This window comes from Elaeis guineensis, chromosome 1 (genome assembly GCF_000442705.2).
Source record: "Elaeis guineensis isolate ETL-2024a chromosome 1, EG11, whole genome shotgun sequence".
NCBI classification, from domain to species: domain Eukaryota; kingdom Viridiplantae; phylum Streptophyta; class Magnoliopsida; order Arecales; family Arecaceae; genus Elaeis; species Elaeis guineensis.
In genome coordinates this window covers 373126-394264 of record NC_025993.2, presented here as the reverse complement: position 1 = coordinate 394264, position 21139 = coordinate 373126, and the positions used below count along the sequence as shown (strand labels likewise).

The 21139-nt window shown below is 38.6% G+C and overlaps 1 protein-coding gene across 1 annotated transcript; it reads left to right on the top strand.

Moving 5' to 3' along the window:
• The first annotated feature begins 11967 nt into the window (after positions 1 to 11967).
• Positions 11968 to 20552, top strand: LOC105035751 (uncharacterized). The gene is made up of 5 exons (XM_010911439.4): positions 11968 to 12166; positions 16885 to 17157; positions 18824 to 19060; positions 19150 to 19367; positions 19915 to 20552. Exons 2-5 carry the CDS (start codon positions 16903 to 16905, stop codon positions 20180 to 20182), a joined length of 978 nt encoding a protein of 325 aa, XP_010909741.1. The 5' UTR covers positions 11968 to 12166; positions 16885 to 16902; the 3' UTR covers positions 20183 to 20552.
• Positions 20553 to 21139: the final 587 nt, after the last annotated feature.

Sequence of the window (21139 nt, the reverse complement as noted above, 5' to 3'; positions counted from 1 at the left end):
ATCACTGTCCGCTTTCCAGGAGCCTCCCTGCTCCTTCTTCTCTCAGCATCTCATGTTTCTCTCTCTTTGAGTGGGTTCACTGTTTCTGCTGAAGAAAATCACGCCGCCACAAAGCCATCCATGCCACCATACCGCTCTGTTAACGAAAATAGGGCTTTTATAGCCTTAAAACCCAATAACAATAGGATTAGGACTCTCAAAAGAACCCAAAGAATTTCTCTGGATCGTTGGATCGAAATCGGAACAATCCACGCCCTCCGATCACGCATCGATCTATGAAATAGTCCGTAGACCACGAGAAATGTATGGAAAATGCTCATGCAATCCATACACTCTCCTGTGCACCACCCGATCCACTGTGGATCGAGCAATCTCGGGCCCTAAACCCGCGCACGAGCACGCATGGGCCTGGGCCGTGCCCGGGCCCGCACGCCTGGGCTTGGGCCGCGCCCGCAAGCTCGTGCACCTGGGTCTGGGCTATGCCCCGTGCGCTAGGCGGGGCTCTACGCGCCTTTGCCGCTCTGCCGGCCCACCGTCGATCGCCGGCGGTCCTCCGCCGCTTCGAGTTCCATGCCGACTTCAATCGAGCATATCTCGACCACTCGGACTCCGTTTGGGGTGATCTTGGTCTCGTTGGACTCCGTTTTTCATTGCAGACTTTGCTGTGGGCTCAATATGGATTGAATCTCGAGATGTCAAATCCTAATAGTTCAACGGTTGGAAAAAGAGCCCTGATGGGCAGCCATGGCAGTCTCTGTGGTGGTGGTGGCGGCAGCGGTGGTCCAGAGGGAGGGCAGGGAGGCCTCCGACGAAGGGGACATGGGGGAGAGGTTCTACGCAGCGGCGATCGTCGGAGGGAGGGACTTGAGGTGGGGCCTGGAGGAGCACCCACCAGTTATTGATGGAGCTAGGGGCGGCACTAGCGATGACGTCGATGAGTTTCCAGTAGATGTCATGGAGCCCAGCGAAGCTAAGCAAAGGAAGGTAGGGCACTCGAGCTAGCCCAATCAGGCTCGGGCTGATTGTTTTCCAAAATAATTGTGCCTAACTTCGGTTCGAAGCTCGAAATTTTTTTTTTTTTGAGCTAGGCTAGGGTAGGATAGAGCCCGGCCCAGCCTAATCCAGTTCCAGCCCTATGTAACATGCATTTAATGCTTGCAGTTTCACTTTTTCATTTAAAAATTTTGAATGACAAAAATATTTCTATTTTTTGAAAAAAATTATTACATCCTATAGTATATTATGACATCCTACGTCAAAATTATGATTTTCTGCATGCAGGATGTTATAATAAGGCCATAAGATGTTATAATTTTTTTTCAAGAGCAGAGATATTTTTATCATTTAAAAATTTTAAATAAAAAAATAAAATTATAAATATTAAATATATATTAAAAAATAATGATTACAAGGATCAATGATATAAAGTGATATACTTCATGTTAGATTTTTCGCATTGCTTGTGGTGCATCAAGAATTTCTACTGTCTCAGCTTGGTTGTGTCACGCCGGATCTGGAATCCATCAGCTCGGCCGCATGACGGCCTGATGGTATATTGCTTAGATTGGCCCAGCCCTGCTCACAACTTCGGATGAAGTGACCCTGCCTCCAGCCTTGGATCCGCGCCTGAGAGCTGCAATTTTGAGACGTGTGTACGATTCCTGATGCGGATGAGGTGTCTGATGGATACGGTCTCCATCGTGCATCACACCTAAACTACACCGTAGCGAGATAACGACCTACCCTAGCCTTTTCATGCCATCACATGTGAAGCCCACGCATTAGGCTCCCGTGCTCAGAGGAGAGCAGATATGGACGCCGCAAACGTTTGGGACCTCTAATGCCAATTTCCCGTCCACAAAGGGCTACCAACCCAGCAGCGTTGGTCCGTGGTCGATTGGGGTTTAACTGCATGGATGGAATATAACGCCTAGGACAACCCGGGCTAGATTTTGTGCTCCTTAATTTTGTCCACCAGGATTATGCTGCCGTTGTTTGTAGCGGGGCATGCTGACGCATGGGAACGCAAATGCTGCCTGAACATTAAAGGGCTGCTTACATGTGCACAAGGCAATACACATGGGCATAGCATACTAGCAAGGCCCATGAATTTGGTGTGAAGGGTGTAACAAAGTGCCACGTCATCATGTAACTATCCAAATTGGAGGTGGGTGTTCCGCGTTAACGGTACTCCAAAGATGAGTTGGATTTGGCCGGATCTGCCTTTGCGTTACTGTGGGTTGACCAATTGGGACCGAGTCCAGGCCCACCACCAATGTTGTACAGCAAAAGCGTTGGCATCAGACCACTTGAGGGCCCATTTTTGGATGACAACTGACAAGGGGGCCAATTTCGTTTAGGGCCCATCAAAACTGAAAAAGGTGCCGGATCATTATCGCTAATTAGTTTGTAATTTTGTATGTAAAAACATTAGAACAATTTTCTTTTCCAACCGAAGCATTAAGAACAGTTTTACTCTATCATATAATTATTGGGAAAAAAAACAATCATTATGAGAAAATTGAGTTTGATTAAAAAAAAAATTTCTAAATGCTTTTTTCCTGTTTTGTGCCTTTAATCCAAGAGTGTGATACATAGTTAATAAAAACTTGTAAAATGAAGTGCTTTGCATATGTAAGCCAGCTTATCAGATTTCTTTCCCAATCTCCAAATTGTAAGTTAATATGAAAATAAACTAGGTCATTTGTCAGTCGAGTTGTTTCTTATATGATGAAGGAATATTTAACAATCAAACCCTTACACCAAATATGACTATAACTACATCTTGATAAAGCTCCAGGTCCTGATGATTTTTCTAATTTTTTCTTTCAATATTTTTGACAAATCATTAAAAAAGAGGTTGTAGAAGCTGTTAAATTTTTTTTTTCTTATGGCTTTATCCCTAACTCATTGGAAAGAACATATATTGCTTTAATCCCTAAGGTGTCTAGTCCAGTTGGAGTTACTAATTATAGACCAATTAGCTTATGTAACACCACCTACAAAATTATTGCCAAACTTTTGGTTAATTGGTTGAAACCTATATTACCTTTGCTGATCTCAGGGGAACAAGGGGCATTTGCGCAAGAAAGGAATATTCATGAAAATATTTTGTTAGCTCGAAAAATAATGCATTCTCTTCAAAAAATCTCTCCATCTAGAAGCTTGATGATGTTAAAATTGAATATGGAGAAGGCTTATGATCATCTTCATTGGCCGTTCTTATTTCAAACTTTTCAACACTATGGATTTCATAATAAATTTCTTGCTTGGGTTAAAGCTTATGTCGACAAACCTCAGTTTGCTCTTTTTATTAATAGAAGCATTACTTCTTGATTTTTTCCAACTAAGGGTTTTCGACAAAGGTGTCCACTATCACCTTATCTTTCATCTTTTGTTCTGAATTTTTTTTAGATTTTTGCATTGTGCTGTTAATGCTACTCTGCTGAGAGCTTACAAACCTAGAGGGGGACCGATAATTTCACATATTTTCTTTGCTGATGATTGTTTGCTTATTTTTCTGGTAAAACTTCGAGATGCCATTATTATTAATTCTATTTTACATATTTATACTTTCATATTTGGACAAGCAGTTAATTTTTCTAAGTCGCATATAATTTTCAGCCCATCTATATCTCCAATTATCAAGCATCAACTCTGCTCCTTATTTGATATCATGCCACAAAATGATACATGGAAATATTTGGGGATTCCTATCTCTGGACAAGCTTACAAAGTTTCTAATTTTGCATTTATTATGGACAAGGTATCATCCAGGATTGCTAGTTGGTCTCGAAAAGTGTTATCTCTTGTATGAAGGACAACTCTAATTTCTTCGTGAAGGATCGAAACTGCGCACCGAATCGTCAAAGTTGGAGGCAGCAGATTTCAAAATTTTTCTTCCGACCCGGCATGCAAAATATAGATCTAAATCATTTATATATATATATATATATATATATATATATATATATATATATATATATATATATATATATATATATATATATATATATATATATATATATAAATAGAGGGATGTGATAAACACTTTATCACCTTACGTGGGTAGATGATCTCCGCTATCCAATGATCATGGTAAAAGATTCTTGAGGAGCTGCGCACTTGTCCAACCTCTGCGGATATTCACTCTGACCTGGCCTGGGATGCTTTCTTCGGATTTGATCCGCCTATGCTATGGTGGATCAAATGGCTCCTTGATCAGTTACAAAACTGATCTCTGAGGGGCTGTCAAATCAATCCTTGACACAGCCTTTTCTTCCTTCACTTGGACGGCGCCTGAACTCCTTCAAGCGTACTTCAAGGATTGGCCCAACTCCTTTGGGCACTAAGAGGGGCAGCAGCCTAACAGCTTAGGCGTTGAGATCGGAGGGAAGTGGAGGTGGAAGAGAAGCAGGGTTTCGGATCTAACACTTGGATGCCGAACCCTTTGGCAAGGGGTCTAATTTATTGACCAAAACCCTAACCACATGCAACCAATTTTGGTGGCACCTTTTGAAATCAGATTTCAAAAAGGGTGCGCCCTCACAACTCTCATTTCTGCCCTATCCACAAGGGGCGATGCCCCTTAGTTTCTCTTTGAAAAAAAGAAGGGCGGAAACCCATTTGTCTTAACCAAAAAGGAAGTGTGTACGCCCATGATCTTATCTTGGCGTGTGTCCTCTTATCCCATTCAAATTCAAACTTAAATACTTAAATCTCATTTAAATTCAAACTTAAATTCAAATAGGACTAACCACTCTATTTAAATTTAAACTTTTCAAACTTAAACTGAATGAGGCAGTTGCCTTCATCCATGTCCACCTACGTGAGACTTTCTCATGCAGTGATTTATGAGAGGAGAGAAATGGAAGGGGGCACCAACTCTTGGCATCCTTCCACGTGGATCCACAAGGGCATGCATCCCTTGACCAAGTCAAGGGAGGCATGTGCCCTTCAAATTTGAATCTAATTCAAATTTAAATGAAAGAGGCTTAGTGCAACCAACTATTGGTATCCAATTTAGAATCCAAATAGATTAGGCTTAGCCCTATCAGATAGGGAACCCAATCCTAGAGAAATCTAGATCTAATCATGTGCTAGCATGATTCTTTTAGACCCAATTAAACCTATGTGAGTCTAATTAAGCAATCCTAGACCAAAGCTCTTGATTGTGTGACCCAATAGGTTCAATTCTGCATGGTAATGGGATATATTGTGATCTCTATCAGTAATATTATCGAAATTTTTTTTGATGGATCAAAACTCTTTTCAATTCAGCTAATTAAAATTATTGATTATCGAAATAATTCTAATTGTTCCATAATCCACTAGTGACACCTAGTAGAATGTAGTGACAATCCATCAGAACTGAAGAGATGAATCTCTAGGTGTAGTATCGTGTAATTTGGTTCTTCTATCGTGCATTCCGATAGGATTGAGGTTAAGGATAACTCATCAAACCTTATCCCTATCATATGTTAGAATCAATCGGTTCGAGTCCGATATGAAACCTTATGAAAATATCTTTCTATATTCACACTACTGTGGTCATGGGCTTTAAGACTCAATCTCATGATCTACATAGGACTACTCTTTTTCTACCTAGATCGATAAATCCCATCTTGGTGTAATCTAATTCCTACAATAAACATACTGCAGCCAACATACACCTCAAAGGTCTATATAGCTAGGAGACCGAGTTATGATGTAGTCAAACTACAGAACCCTCAAGATGAGCAGCTAATGCACCTTAAGTCAGAAAACTACACACTATTGCAGCTTTGAGTATGTTACTGATGAGAAGGTAAATATCCTAGTGACTACTCGTGATAGGTCATGCTCAATATCTTTGTTCCTAATAAATACTTGCATTTTTGTTCCGATGTCTCCACACTGTAGATTCAAGACTCATCTACTTGAAGAAAGCGATCATGCACCAATCTTTTCGGATCAATCATTATCCCCATGATGATCCTACGATCGAAAATAATTTATGAGTTAACTAAAATTAACATATGTCTCAAATTTTCAACTATTAAGAATATGTGTTATCATATCCATTAACTCAATGGACGATTCAAAGACACTATAAACACAATATAAATGGATAAAAATTCAAATTTTATTAATATAAAATCAATTATACAAAATATATCTTAAAAAAATTTTACGAGTGTCGACTAATCTGACTTCTAGAATATATATCCAATACTTCGATCTTGGCTTCTATTCCTTTACATTCTATCTCATGTGTTCCTGTCCTTATTGCTACTCTTTTGAAGCTTGAAAAGAAGTTTTGTGCTTTCTTGTGGGGGCACCCTTCAGACCGCAGAAGCCTTCATATTATCTCATGGAGCCGTTTTGCATGCCCAAAAAACATGGAGGGCTTGGTTTACCTAATCTGGTTGAGTGCCGTCAGGATTGCTTGTGCAAGATGGCTGCTTATCTAGTTCTACAACCGTCCTCGTTATGGGCTGAAGTGGTAAATGCTAAATACAATTTTAAAGGAAGGTGGGACTCCTATATTGTGCCTTGAAACTGTTCAATTACATGGAGGAAAATTGCTTCATGTGGTAAACTGATTCAAAATCAGTTTCAATGATTAATTGGAACTGGTCATAAGGTCAGTGTTCTTAATGATCCTTGAATGACTAGCATACCTCTAATCAAATGGCCAGCGTACCTGAACCTTATGATCATCTATGGAATTCTCGGATTCTTGAAAACTGTTTCTCTGCTGATATGATGACTCAGATCCAAAGGATCCCTCTTAGTCATGGATTCTGGGCTGATCAGCTAGTGTAGAGTCACACTAAAACGATTCATGTTTCTCTGTCTAATGTTAATGCAGTTTCTCATAATCCTGTGTCTGTAGGAGCTCCCAATTTTCAATGGGTTTGGAAATTGAAAGTTCAACCAAGGGTCCAAATGTTCTGGTGGAGATTAGCTTGGAGCAAATTGTCTTGTAAAAAAGTGCTGTCTAGAAGAGAGATGATTCCAAATAATAAGACCTATTGTGAAATATGTCACCTGGCCGAGGAGAACTGTGATCATGTGATCGTTCAGTGCTCTTTTGCTAAAGAATGTTGGACCCAAATGAAATACTTTAGCAACAATGATTTCTACCCTACCTCCCTATCAATGCTGATTGATTTTTTGTCTAATGCAAAGATGGGAGAGGAAGACAAAGCTTTGTTTGCTTTGATGGCATGGCATATCTGGATAGCTCGCAATGAGCAGTTGTTTCAGCAAGTAGTTCAGTCCCCTCATCAGCTAATAATAAAGACCATTGTTAATAACATAAGGTTTGGGCATCATAATATTTCCAAAGCCTCTGGCATCCCGTCAAGGTACTGGGATAGTCATATGCAGCATTTGCAACCTTCTAATTCATTTAAGATGGTGTTGTGACTGCCTCCTTCCTCTGGGATGTTGAAGGTTAATTTTGATGCATCTATTAAAAATAACCAGGCAGCAGCAGGCTTTGTGATTAGAGATGATGTGGGGAGATTGGTTCGAGCTGGTGGCAAATCTTTGCTGCCTTCGTCCGTCCCTATGGCTGAACTTACTGCTGCCTGTTGGGACTCAAGGTTTCGATGCAAGAATGTAGTGCTGAACAAATTTGGCTTGAAGGGGATTCCTTTACGGTTATCAACTGGATCAAAAATTCTACCAGCTCTAAAATGCAACATAACCCTCTCTTGCAAGATATTTTGGCTTGGAAGACCTCACGATTAGTATGCTATGTCTCTCATGCTTATCGTGAAGCTAATCAAGCTGCTGATTTCATGGCAAACTGTGCGCTCGAGGGGGACATAACGTGGAAACATGGGGATTTCCTTGATTCAACATTTGCTGCTTTACTTCAAGCTGGTGCATACAATGTCATGCATATTAGGTGGTCATAGCAAGGGAGATCATCTTAGCTATTGGGTGGCTGAGGTGACATTAATTTGGAGCATAGTACTCTATTGGTTGGGTCAATGCTGTTTCATGTGCAGGTTTCAAGGTGAGCATAGCCATCAATCTGTGTATCACAGGTACGAATGGCACAGCTGTAAGTTATGGTGCCCGAGAAATGAAAGGAGATCAATTGCAAGCTACATTTTCATTGCATCTATATATATTTGGTCTGAATTTAATATTCCCAGTCGTCTATCATGTTCAAGCTATCATACAGTATACACTGAAGGCATTAATTCAACTTTTACTAATCTGGAATGCACACTGGATTGGTGGTCAACATCAATTTTCTTTCATTGGAATGTCCAGCTCTGGTAAGTAATTGATTGTTTTATAGTTGGCTGGAGCCATGAATTAATGTGGTTATGCCGGATTCTTTATGTTGTTTATGATCAACTGCAAAAGATAGCAAGTCATGTGATGAGATGGCATTGTTCACAAGGCTTATATTCTATCATCTCAATACAGTTTTATGAACAGCAGTCTTTTATCAAATTGGTTCCTGGTATTGAAATTAGTCTGGCCCCTACAGGAACTGTTAGAATATTAACACTACTGAAGACCCAGGCGCAAATGCAATATATGTGGCTTTGTTGGATGCAGGATATTATTATTGTGATCATCTGGGAGAGTGAGTATCAGGCTGGAGTACTCAATTACTCAAGCAACAAGGTTCACACTCTGAGAAAGGAAATGACAAGCAATCAAAACATGCTTCTCTGTTTCAGAAATCAGTTGCAGAGTTTTTAATCATGGATATAATGCACTGTTCAATTGTTTCTTATATTTGCTTCCTACTGCCATTACATGTCTGTTAGATGCAACTATGCCTCATGTTCTTCCATTACTTATGCCTCGAATATTAACAACGATATTCTCCTATCTACCGTGGATGGTATGCTTTGTCTATTATATCTCCGCATCAAACCATGTTACAGAAGGATGAAGCTGGATCATTATAATATATATGTTAGTATGTGGAAACAGCTGCAGAAAGGACACAAAATTTATCATCTTATGTGCAGGTCTACAGGGGCATTGCTTTATTTCAAGGCTAATCTTCAAAATAAACTGTTGCAAAGACTTCTACTGCTACAACCATCTACTAATATGGCAAAGCTTTCAAATTGGTTGTTTTGCCATAAGGAGTATCTGATTTCAATTGATGACAAGCTTCTATGTATATTTCATAGCTCTGGCAAATGCATCTATGGAGTCTCTTTATGTATCGCCATAATTTTTTTTTTTTGTCCAGCAGTGCCACTGCCTGATTGCTTCATCCCAGTGCTACAGGACAATGAGATCTATCTTCCAACAGCTCTATCATGGGGAATTGTTTGCTGCACACCTTACATTAATTTTGTTTTAAGTCACACTGCTGTTCTCTTTTTAATAGGATTGTTTTGGTTCAGCTGTGTAATATCTATTGTACCTTTCAAACACTTGTACGCTGGTTTTAATATTTAAGTGATAGCTCCTCTTCTTACCCCGCCCCCCCCAAAACCCAAACCAAAAAAGAAACTAGATTACGTGTTATGCATTGCAAACATCATTAGCATCCAATCAAAGAGTTTGTCCTAACTATAACACAACCAAAGTTGGATTTTTAATTGGGTCGAACCAGATCTTTAATGATGATCAACGATTAAGCCAAACCTTCGGCTCAGTCCACGAGACAGTCTACAAGACACCAAATGCCAATTGTCAAGTCACCTGATTTTGATCAAGGATTGCCTAATATAACACATAGCTTTATTCCAAGGTAGCAGTCTTCAGCCTCCAAAACCATCACATTGGACTGAATCGGGAAAAAAAAAAATTCCCAGCCGATCCCATTTATTTATGTTGGAGGAAGTTGATGAAAAACAACATTTATCCAAAAGAAAAGGAAAATGGAAATCCTCAGTTTACCTGTTACTGGTTTTTTAAATTTTTTTTATTTTTTTATGCGAAGGGAAGCAGGGCCACGCATAACTTATTAAAACGAAAGTGCTATTCCCACAGTTTATTTATTTATAGAAAAAAAAAGTAGGAATAGAAGCATCAGAGATAGAAGCAGAGGTATAAACTCAGAGAAAATATCCCATGGTATGGATGTAGACGGGCGTCTGAATTTGGCATTGCAGCAGGAGCAAATAGATTTATAGTAACAGTATCATCCTCTAGAAACACAGCATGTGAATGTTCAGGTGGCGTGAAAGGGGATAAGGACTTCAATTTGTTCCAAAGAGTGGTGTGATCTTCTACGGTCTTAATAGAGCACAAATGCCCTTAGGAATGAAAGTGACATGGTATATAATCAGTCTACCTATCACGATTGGACACATGGCAAGCAATTTTAAATATATTTGAATTTTAAATGAAAAAATGAGATAAAAAAAAAAAGGAGATTATAGTAGATTTAAATCCAAATAAAAATAGAGGTTACAGCAATCCCTTAATTTCTACCTCCAAATCGTAACGGATCCATGCTTCTGAACCTATATAAATAGGGCCAAGGGGATCCTAAGAGGATAGATTAAGAGAAAGAGACTTTCATAACTCAAAACTCTCTAGCCCTCATTCATTATCTTATTTTCTTTTTTTCTTGTAGGTCTATAGGTTTATAAGCACCTGAGACCAAGGGTGATGCGAAGATGATGCCCGAGTTCAAGATCGAGATCGAGGTGAAGACTAAGCCTAAGACTGAGGTCACGAATAAACCAACCTCAGAAAGTCGACATCGTCAAAAGACCAAGAACATGAGAATTCTGACTTGAGGAAGTTGAGATCATCAGAAGGTTAAGGACATCAGAAAACCGATCTAAAAAGGCTGAGATCATCAGAAGATTGATGTCATTAGAAAACTGAAATCAAAAGATCGACGTCATCAGAAGATCAAGGTTATGAGAAAGTCGAGATCATCAGAAGGTCGATCTAAGAAAATTAGGATCATCAAAAGGCTGATCTGAAAAGATCGAGATCATCAGAAGGTTGAGATCATCAGAAAACTAAGAGCATGAAGAGGCCGATCTGAGAAGATCGAGGTGGAAAGCTGATTTGAGGAGGCCTACCGGATGTAGCAGACCTAAAAAAATCGAGGTGGAATGCTGACTTTCAAAGACTGACCATCCAAAATCAAGCTCCAGTCTGCCATCCTCACCCTTATCTTCCTCTTCCACTTCTATACCCTGCACCACTATAGTGTTGATGTCTTCATTCTCACAGACCTGATTGGTGCTCTTATCGTCAGATCCCTCGATGATTTTTGCTTCTTTGTTGGCCCCTATTTTGTTCACCCAAGCCATCGGATTCATCGCCTTGCAGCCATTGTTGTTGTTGTTTTTCTCTTCTCCTTGCGGCCTTACTTGTCACCCCCATTGATTTGTAAAGACCGAGGAACTTGCCTCCATCCTAATTCGATTCATGGCTCCTTGATGACCCTGCAGCACTATGATGAGTTACTATCCACCACTATGTTGTCCTTGCAAGTTCGTCTTTCTCATTTGTCAATTTTCAGATTAGAAAAAGTTTAAAGAGAATTTTTTTCTATTTATATTGGTGTGACGAGTTGATACATGTGGCGGATAGAGATTGATCTTATGTATCGTCAAATTTAATTAAGATATAATTTTTGAATATTCACGAACTTGATTATTATTATTATTATTATTATTATTATTATTATTATTATTATTATTATTATTATTATTATTATTATTATTGAAGAAAGCAGCACCATTGGAATAGACGGGGGTGCTGGACATTGCCCGAAAGGATGAGGGCATTTTCGTGAGGAAAATGCCTTGGCTTTCCGGGCAAGTAAAGAAAGGAAAATTGCGAGAAGGGGGCTGTTTTCCCAAATACGATGAGGCTTTTGTCCGCCTGTTTTCGCTTTCCCATTTTATGTCCGCGTCTGCGTCTGCGTCTGCGCGCTTGTGCGCGTGAACTTTGAATCCTTCGCTTACCAACAAATCACAACCAAATTGTAAACCCTATCCTTTTCTTCTTCAAAAAAACAATAATAATAAAAGAAAAAAGAAACAGGCATCCATCAGTCTTCCCTTTTGTTCCGCCACGTCTCTCTCTCTCTCTCTCCTTCTACTCGCCGCCCTCCTCTGACCACCAATTCCTTGTTTCCTCTCCATCTAACAAGTGTTTGTTCGAAGGGCGTCCGCTGCCTGCTCTCCCACCTGAAGAAGAATCCTTGCCCGCTCCCCAGGTATTGCAAAGTCTCCTACTAGATATCCCCCTGCTTCTCTTTCTTTTTCTTTTTCTTATTTTCCTCTATTCGTTGATTCGATGATCGAGAACTCTGATTGTAGCGGAGACTTAAATTCTGCAAAAGGGGCTGGCTGTAGTTTCTCCTTAATTTGGTTTTCTTTTCTTTTTCTTTTTCTTGTTTTCCTCTCTTCGTTGTTTCGATGATCGGGAACTCTGATTATAGCGGAGACTTAAATTCTGGAAAAAGGGGCCGTAGTTTTTCTAATTCGGGTCCTATAAAATAGGAGGAAAAAGAGAAACGAGAATGAAATTCTAGAAAAAAAATTTTAAGGAGAGAGAAAGGAAAGGGAAATCTTGCTGAGGTCCGAAGCAAATAGTATATGTGCCTCAACGAGTTTATGAAGTTGCTTTATTTTGAACGCTCTCTTGATGATGAGTCCTTGATCCTCACTTAAGGAGATTGTGGAGCGTTTCGAGGATTGTAGAAACCATAATTGAATGCTCGACCGCTTAAAGCAGGGACGGAGCAAGTGCAGACTCGGGTACCATAGGAGGATGCAGTTCCTTTTTTCATAACACTAGGAAGTGCATGTGTTAATTTCCTTGAATTGGTGCAATGTTGTGGGCTTAAATTATACGACTTTATGTATTCTAGAATCTTCAGAAGTTGGTAAGAAAAAGTGAAATCTGTGCTCTGGTAGATATTCTAATTAGTTAGGTCTTGGTGGCCCACAAATGCATCTCAGCAAGAAATTGTTAGGAATTTTCTGTATCTCCAATGCACCGTCTTTGTCTTAATACATATGTGCATTCGTGTGCGTAATTTGACTGAAAGTGAATTAGTTAGATCACCAGTTATTCTTTCCCAGCTTGATGTTGATCAATGGGCACTCTTAAAAGTTTTTCCCGTGGTACTAAAAATGAGATAATGTATCATTTGCCCCTTTTCTTCTCAACATTGATCTGGCAAGTATTTGAAATGTTTTTATGCCTTGATGTGGCTTTTGGAGTAGTTGACCTAGTAGGGTTAGCATATTGACAGTTCCTGGAATATTATAGGAGTAATATGTCAAAGTGAAACTTCTCTTGCCTAGTTTTTAAATGCAATGCCGTGTTAAAGTTTTACTTGCTGTCTTGTAGACAAGCACATAGGGAAACATGCGAGTCCGTGGGCCTCTTTTGAAGCAATGATTTTTCAAGTTGTAAAGATGTGGATCAAGTATTTGATACTGAATATTGGCATGCTAGGTTTAGGTAGGATACAACCAATTACTTCTTTCTCCTTGCTTATGATCCAGGTATGATTGTCAACCAAATAACAAAATCCAAAGGAGGTTCCTTTGGATGAGGGAAGAATGTCTATGTTGAGAGTTATCATGTAGTGATTTAGATAATGATGCTAGGACTAAGAGGCAATGGGCTTAGAGATGGTGTTTTAAGAACTTAGAACTTTTATATTATGAATGTTGTTAGAGACCTGAGATGCTTTGGGAATACTTACATGTGGCTTCTTGGGCATGCGATTATAACAAAATACTAAAGTATGTGACCTTCATCATTCAACTCTCTATCATGCAACAGCTTTTCCTGATTGTATATAGGAAAAGTTACCTAAATCTTAAGAAAGATAAAATAAATAACAAAGCTTAATTGAAAAGCAACGAATTTCAAACCAAAAGCAACTTAAAGTTTCCATAAAATAACATATTATCATGCTAATTAGTAATGGCATGCTTAAACTTTGAGGAATTTTCAGCCTCTATGATGATCAAACTAAGAGCAGTTAAGGACCAGAAAGTTGTGGACTTTACTTTCCAGTGAGTAATAACACACATTTAAATAGGTAAATTATCAATTGAATGCCTCCATATAGACATTAGGTTCATGATACACATGAGTTGCATTTTTTGTTGGCATTGTGCCCCCAGCTTCATCAGCCTAAAGTTAAAACTATGAAGGTGATATTTTTTTAGGTTCATTTGGTAATTTGCCAAGCTTGAAGCTTTATAGTCTTCATCATGTGAGGTCTCTCATTGATGTCTGTATCCTGAAACACCATTTCAGCTAACACCCTGATTTACTTATATTCTTGCATTCTTATGCTTTGTTACCAAACTACCTTCCTCCTCCTCCATTCTTGTAGAATCTTGGTCTATGATTTACCTTCAGTTTTATTTTTATCTTTTTTTCTCTTTTCATTTTTTTTTTGAGGGTTGCCAGGGTGAAGGTTGGTTCAGTATTCACTATATTTTTTTTCTTCTTGATTATTGTAAAGTTAGATTTAAAACTCTTTAGCTATACTTATTTAGTGTGAAGAAGACAGATATACCATGATGCTAATCTCCAGTACTACAATCTTGAGTTAAATAGCTGACATGTGATTGATTTATGTCAAGACAAAAGCCCCTTTTTATTAATCATGACATTATATGAGTTTTCCCCCCTAATGATTTGATGAAGTGTGTTGACAATCATACTTACCAGCTATAACTGAATGAAAAATGAAGACATGTTCTTGGAGAAAGCCAGATGGCTTGGTCAAGGCAATGTTTATCAAAATTTAAAACTGGGATCTTTCTTTGGAAGATAATAGTAACATAGGGATGTAATTTGCTAAAGTCAAGCCCTTTGTCAGCATCCACCATTCAGCTCAAAATTTGGGTTGATAAGGGATCGCTTGATTAGTAACTGAGCTGAGATAGAGATAGGCCCGGCTCAATTGAGTTTGGCTTGATGATGCTTGAAATCCAACTAATAATTTATTATTATTCTAACAATTATCTATAGAAAAAGAGTAACGTGATCAACATAATGTAGACTACGTTTCTATCTAACAAATAGAGTAGAATGTATTTCAGTTATAATACGAAGATATGGTAGTGGAATTAGCTTAAAAGTATATGAAAACTTAAGAACCTTAGGCTTTAACCAAATCTCTTAAAAGAACTTAAATGGCTCGAATTTGACTCAAATTTAAATTGGATGGCTTAGGCTTTGCTCATTCGTAGAATGAGCCAAGCTGGAGCTGTTTAAGTTAAATTGTAATTTTAGAGAGTCCAAAGACAAGCAACAGCATTTAACGCTAGAGTAGATGGAAATCTAAGAATCACTTTATGACTAGCTTTTGTAGAAATGTTTTGAGATAGTTAAGAGGTGAAACTGGTGGAGATGAAGTCTGGAGTTGTGCATTCTATCTTTAGATCGAGGGGACCAGCACATTAGCTGGAATGGCTATTATGAACCTACATCAAAAACTGCCTTGTACCTCCCTTAAAGGTGCTGGGATTGGATTGGCTTAATTGAGCTTACCTTGTTTATATGCCTAGTCAGCTGACTCCTTTTCTTGGGTGAGGACATGCAAAGTAGAGGAAGTAGAACCTCTGAGGGTAGATAACATGAAATACCCTTTTCAGGTTTTCAATAATCATACATGTTTAGATAAAAAATTTTCATATTTATTTTCAACCTTTATGGCCTCGGAATGTAATGGCAACTCATGTGCAACTTATCTATTTACATTTGAATTGTACTAGGGGATGAAGAGTTATATGGTATGATGGTGCATATCAATGTCCGCCATATTGACTTGTATTGACCGTACCATATAGTACCGATAGGATACCAATATGGTACTAAGGTTTGGTTCATTATATGAGCTGAAGTGGTCTGAACTGAGCGGAACCACCTCGTATCGCCTAATACTACTTGAAATTGGGGTGTGTACCATATTGTACTGATTTGTATCATCCTGTTTCGGTTGATATTGTGATAAAAAGGGAGAAAAAAAGGGGTTGGAAGCTATCTTGCTACAGGGCATGTACCGTCTTGACCGGACCATGCTGAAGCAATGATATCTAGTACTAAGATTGGGGACCTTGGTGCATATATTAAAATATCGAGGCTGTTTAAACGAAGTATATGGTAACTGTAAGGATGATTACCAATCGGTTGATACAAACTGTATTTTTGATGATTAAGGGATCCAGGTAGTTTAAACATGACATGAATTCTAAACATGAGCACTGCTAATGGATTTTGAGAATGAGCACACATTTAGATGTGCATAGATTAAGTGAAGCTATGGTAACTGACCAATTTAATCAAAAGCTTAACCTGATAAGGAAGGGGTGAATAGTGTATATTAGGCTTAACAATGTCTTATGTGTGGCTTGGACCAAGCACATGGAGGGATAACTGAGTCAAAACTAATTGAAATCAGATTAATAGATAACCAAGGATAATTGAATAAATAACTAGACTTGAGGGAATTTGAACTCATGAACTCTAATATATTTGAGCTATGATACTATGTTAAATACCAATTTAATCCAAAATTTTAACCTGATAGGGAAAGGGTCCATAATGTATACCAGATTTAAATTATCAAACTTTGAGTTTTTATTAATAAACTAAACTGCTTATTATTTTATCATTGTATGTCCTTTGCAGATCTTGTTGTAGAAGAATGAAGCTTTTACATATCACTGCATTTATGTTGCTTGCCCCCCACCCCAACCAAAAAAAAAAAAGAAAAATTATGATAATCTTACACCAGCATACTGTCTGTTGGTTTCATCTGGCTTAGAAATAACCATTTTCATTCTATTTGGATGGAATCAGGTTAAGTAGATGTTCTAAGGTCCTTGAATTTCTTTCCCATCGATCTGTCTTGATGTCATTGACCTTTTTCTTGTTGTTTCTGTCTGTTTCTAACAGATTTTCAAGAGCATTAAAATGATGTCGAGTTCATCTGAGACGTTGGAAAAGAATAGTGAAAATTCTGAGCAGAATACACGGGAGGACAGTGAATATGCAAGGCTGGTTGCACCAAATGAGTCAAGAACAGTTGACATTAATTCTCAAGAGGCACTTGAGAAATCAAAGTCTAAATCCTTCATCTGGTGGATAAAGCTTTTATCCTGTTGCTTGCTTCTGATACTACTTGCTTTCACATTCGTGAAATGGGGAGTCCCATTTGCTTTTGAAAAGGTAGTTCCAGCATTAGCCCATGCGCCCCCCGCCACCCACCCCTCTTTTTTTTTTTTTTTTGAGTTTCTGACTTTGTTGTCCCTATAAAATGTGAAAGCAGGTTGCTCATGTGGCCTTTTCTTCTTATAAAGAAGTTCAGTAGTTGGGCTTTAAAAATAAATCTCATATCCAACTTTGATGAGTGCATTTGCATGCATTTTTACCTGATCTGAAGCAAACCTTGACAAAATTTTTGAGCTAGAGTGTGATTGTATAACTCTTTGATCCTGAATCTATATCAGGCAACTGATAACCACCGGTTTGGATGTGATTGGTTGTTCAAGGAGATGCAACAGTCCATGGAAGCTCCTAGCTTCTAATAGTTGGTGGACCCTGCCAAGTTAAAGATCTAATCTGGTCATCAAAGAGGATTCTTGTTGAAGAGTGGCAATAGAATGAGCAATTTGGTAAACATTGCAGGTGTTCTCTTGAGAGATGACCACAGAGGTCATTCCAGACCTCATGGGCAGAATCAGCATACATAATGCTACTGTCAGTATCTGTGAAGATGAATCAAGAAGCCAAGAATAAACCATTTGATTGCAACTTTCCCATTGTGGGAACAGTTGGCTGTTAGATTGAAGTTTGGAGAGGGGATTCATCAAAAAAGAAAAAAAAAAAGAAGAAAAAAAGAAAAAACTGTATTGCTTTTTGGCCATGAGTACCATTTTCATGGCTCAAAACCAGGTAACTTTAGTTGTCATTAGTAAGTATTTGAGAAACTAGAACATTCCCAAGACTATTTGAACGGTGGAGGGAAAATGGGGATATATCTGAATTCATACCTATGATAATCATATGGAGAAGAAGTCACTCAAGCAGCAGATTTGGAGGTATTAGATGGTGTTGCTGCCGCGAAGGATGAGAAAAGATGCAGATCCCGGAGGACTAAATAGAGAAGAGAATAGTCAGGATCGGCTCCTATTCCATAATTGAATGTTGAATGTAGTATGTTTTTTGTTGAGGGGTTTGATTTTAAACAATAAGAGAAGAAGAGGGTAGATCATGAGAATTGCAGGTTATGGACGGTATACACACTTAAAGGATTAAAAGATATAGATGGTCGTGTTACTATATAATCAAATCTTCTGGCTGGTCTCTCCATGTTTATTAAGTTTTATTACTCAGCATGTTTTTTGAGCATCCAGTACATGTAGATGCAGATGTGCTATGTGCAAAATCACTGCTGGTTATTTCTTTGATGTTCATTTCTTTAACTTTAAATAGGGCATTGGTCTTGTCTATGTTTGTGTGCTTGCAATTTGTCTGGGTGCGGAACTTGTAATTTTTTTTAATTTTCCTTTTTAAGGGTATCGCTTCCAGCTGGTCATGATATGGTATACTCTCATACATAAAACAATATATGGAAAGCCTGTGCAATTATGTGATTTCATGATGTACTGTCGCATGAATATTAGAAATTCAGTACACATAAGAAATATATCAGTATTACCTTCTTGCAACCTGTTTTTAGTATCTCCAATATGCTTCTTCAATCCTCTCATTCAGCGAGGTATTGAAATTTATCTGGCTTTTCCTCTTATAGGAGGAAAAAAGTAATGTCAATCTCATTTTAGTATTATTATCTTTTTCTTACATGTACTAGTTCAATTGAATAATTTTGTAGGTTCTCCTGCCAATTATGCAATGGGAAGCAACTGCCTTTGGCCGGCCTGTTCTTGCCCTTGTGCTCATTGCCTCCCTAGCTTTCTTTCCAGTTGTTTTGATCCCTTCTGGTCCCTCCATGTGGCTGGCAGGAATGATTTTTGGGTATGGTCTCGGTTTTGTGATAATCATGGTAGGGACTACAATTGGCATGGTATTGCCCTATTTGATTGGCTTATTTTTCCGTGAACGTATATATGTAAGTCCTCTCAGTTCCATATGGCTACCTTCATTCTAGTATCAAGGATGTCTCTCAATGAACTTCTATATTTCTGTTTCATAATACAGTCATGGCTGAAGAGATGGCCTCAGCAGACAGCTGTTCTTAGGTTGGCTGGAGAAGGGAGCTGGTTCCGCCAGTTTCGAGTTGTCGCACTGTTTAGAATTTCACCATTTCCTTATACGGTCTTCAATTATGCTGTAGTGGTGACAAATATGAGATTTGGGCCTTATTTAGTTGGTTCAATTGCTGGGATGATTCCAGAAGCTTTTATCTACATCTATAGGTCAGTGAGTTTTGCATGATTGGTAGAATGAATATATGTTTCCAAAATAGCATTTGAAGCCAAAAAAAAACAAAAAAAACAAACTGTGGAAGGTTTATTGAATTTCTTGTCATTTGATCTAAGGGCAAAGACAAACATGTAACTAGGATATCCCTCTCTTTGGGGAGCTAATGCACTCATGTCTTCGAACCACATTGATAGTTGATACTGCTTATTAGGTACCTCGTTTCACTTTTTATGCATTTGTCTAATATCTTCCTTTAGCAACAGGACCTCGATATTGAAGTAAGACTGCTATAGGCTCAACCGTTTTCCCTCATAATTTACGCCACTACATGTTTTAAAATAATAATATGTTGTATGATATTGTGCATTAAATAACTTGAACATCAGAACTGGCTAACCTGCATCTCCGGGCATGTTTGATCACCAGGCCAGGCTTGTGGTGGATTTTGAGTATTTTCCTTTTACCAAGGAAAATTGTAATATTTCTTAGCAGCTTTATTCTCTTTTCTAAACCACCTTTTCTTTTCATGTTCTGGAGCAGTGGACGGCTAATAAGGACTTTGGCAGACATGAAATATGGCAATTATTCCATGACACCTGTGGAGATAGTCTACAATATTGTATCCTTTGTCATAGCCATTGTCATAACAATTGCCTTCACTGTATATGCAAGGCGAGCTCTAAATGATCTCAAAAGGGCTGAAGGCATTGGCAGTGCAAATGCCGACCAAGGTGGTGCTTCGGTGGAACTAGAAAAGCTTCCACAGGAAAGACCATGGATATACTCTTCCTCAAGTGATAATGTATGAGGGAGAATTTGGTGAAAAAAGGGGGGAAAGAAAGAGAAAAGAGAAAGGACATGTTAAAATGGCGATATGTGATGTCTGATTCAAGCCATATATTTCTTATAGAAAAGAAGCCTCTGCATGTATAGGAGAAGAAAAATTTTAAAAAGCCAGCAGCAATCATCAGCGGAAGTTAGGAATGGGATGGTGAGCCGTGACAGAATTTCGCTCGCTCGTGTATTATATTGCATCCATGTTTTGTATATCCAGTTTTCAGGGAGAGAAAATTAAACATTTGCCAATTAGCTTGATGAGATTGTTGTTTGTATTAAAAGAATTCAACTTTGTTGATACATGAATCCACCTTGTGTTAACTGGGTGGTCCTTGGTGGAAGTTCTGACTCCTGAGTTTGAGCCTTAGGTGGTGCGGCCCCGGGACTTTATTCCCTTGCTCTTAACAGAAAAAAAATAAAGAAGAAGAAACAAAAAGAAGAAAGAGAGACTTTGTTTAGAAGAAAAAAGAATGACTTTAGGTTCTCATTGTATGCTGGATTGGATAGTACCACAAGAAAAAACAGTAGCGCTTTCAGTCCAGGTGGTACTTTGAGTTTGTATACACTCTATTTATTCGCAGAAAATGGTTATAGATTCAGCTTTTGTCAAGATCAGGTTAATCGGCTCTGGCCTCGAACATATTACGGCTTTAAGACGATATAGAGCAAGCCTTACTAGTGACAACGTGGACTCGAAAGCGGTTCATGCGCTTTGCCCATCTTGTCCCCTTCTGGAACCTCCTAGCAGACGAAGTGAGACCCAAGTACATCGCTTAGAACACTGGATCCTGTCTCGTTCAGCTCCAAGACAAAACCACCTCCCACATCCATCAGCAATGAGAAGCGTCACAAACAGACGAATCAGGTTGCCTTCTTGATGTCGGTAAGTCTAACAAAACGTTAATCTTTTTTTGTTTGTACATCAAAG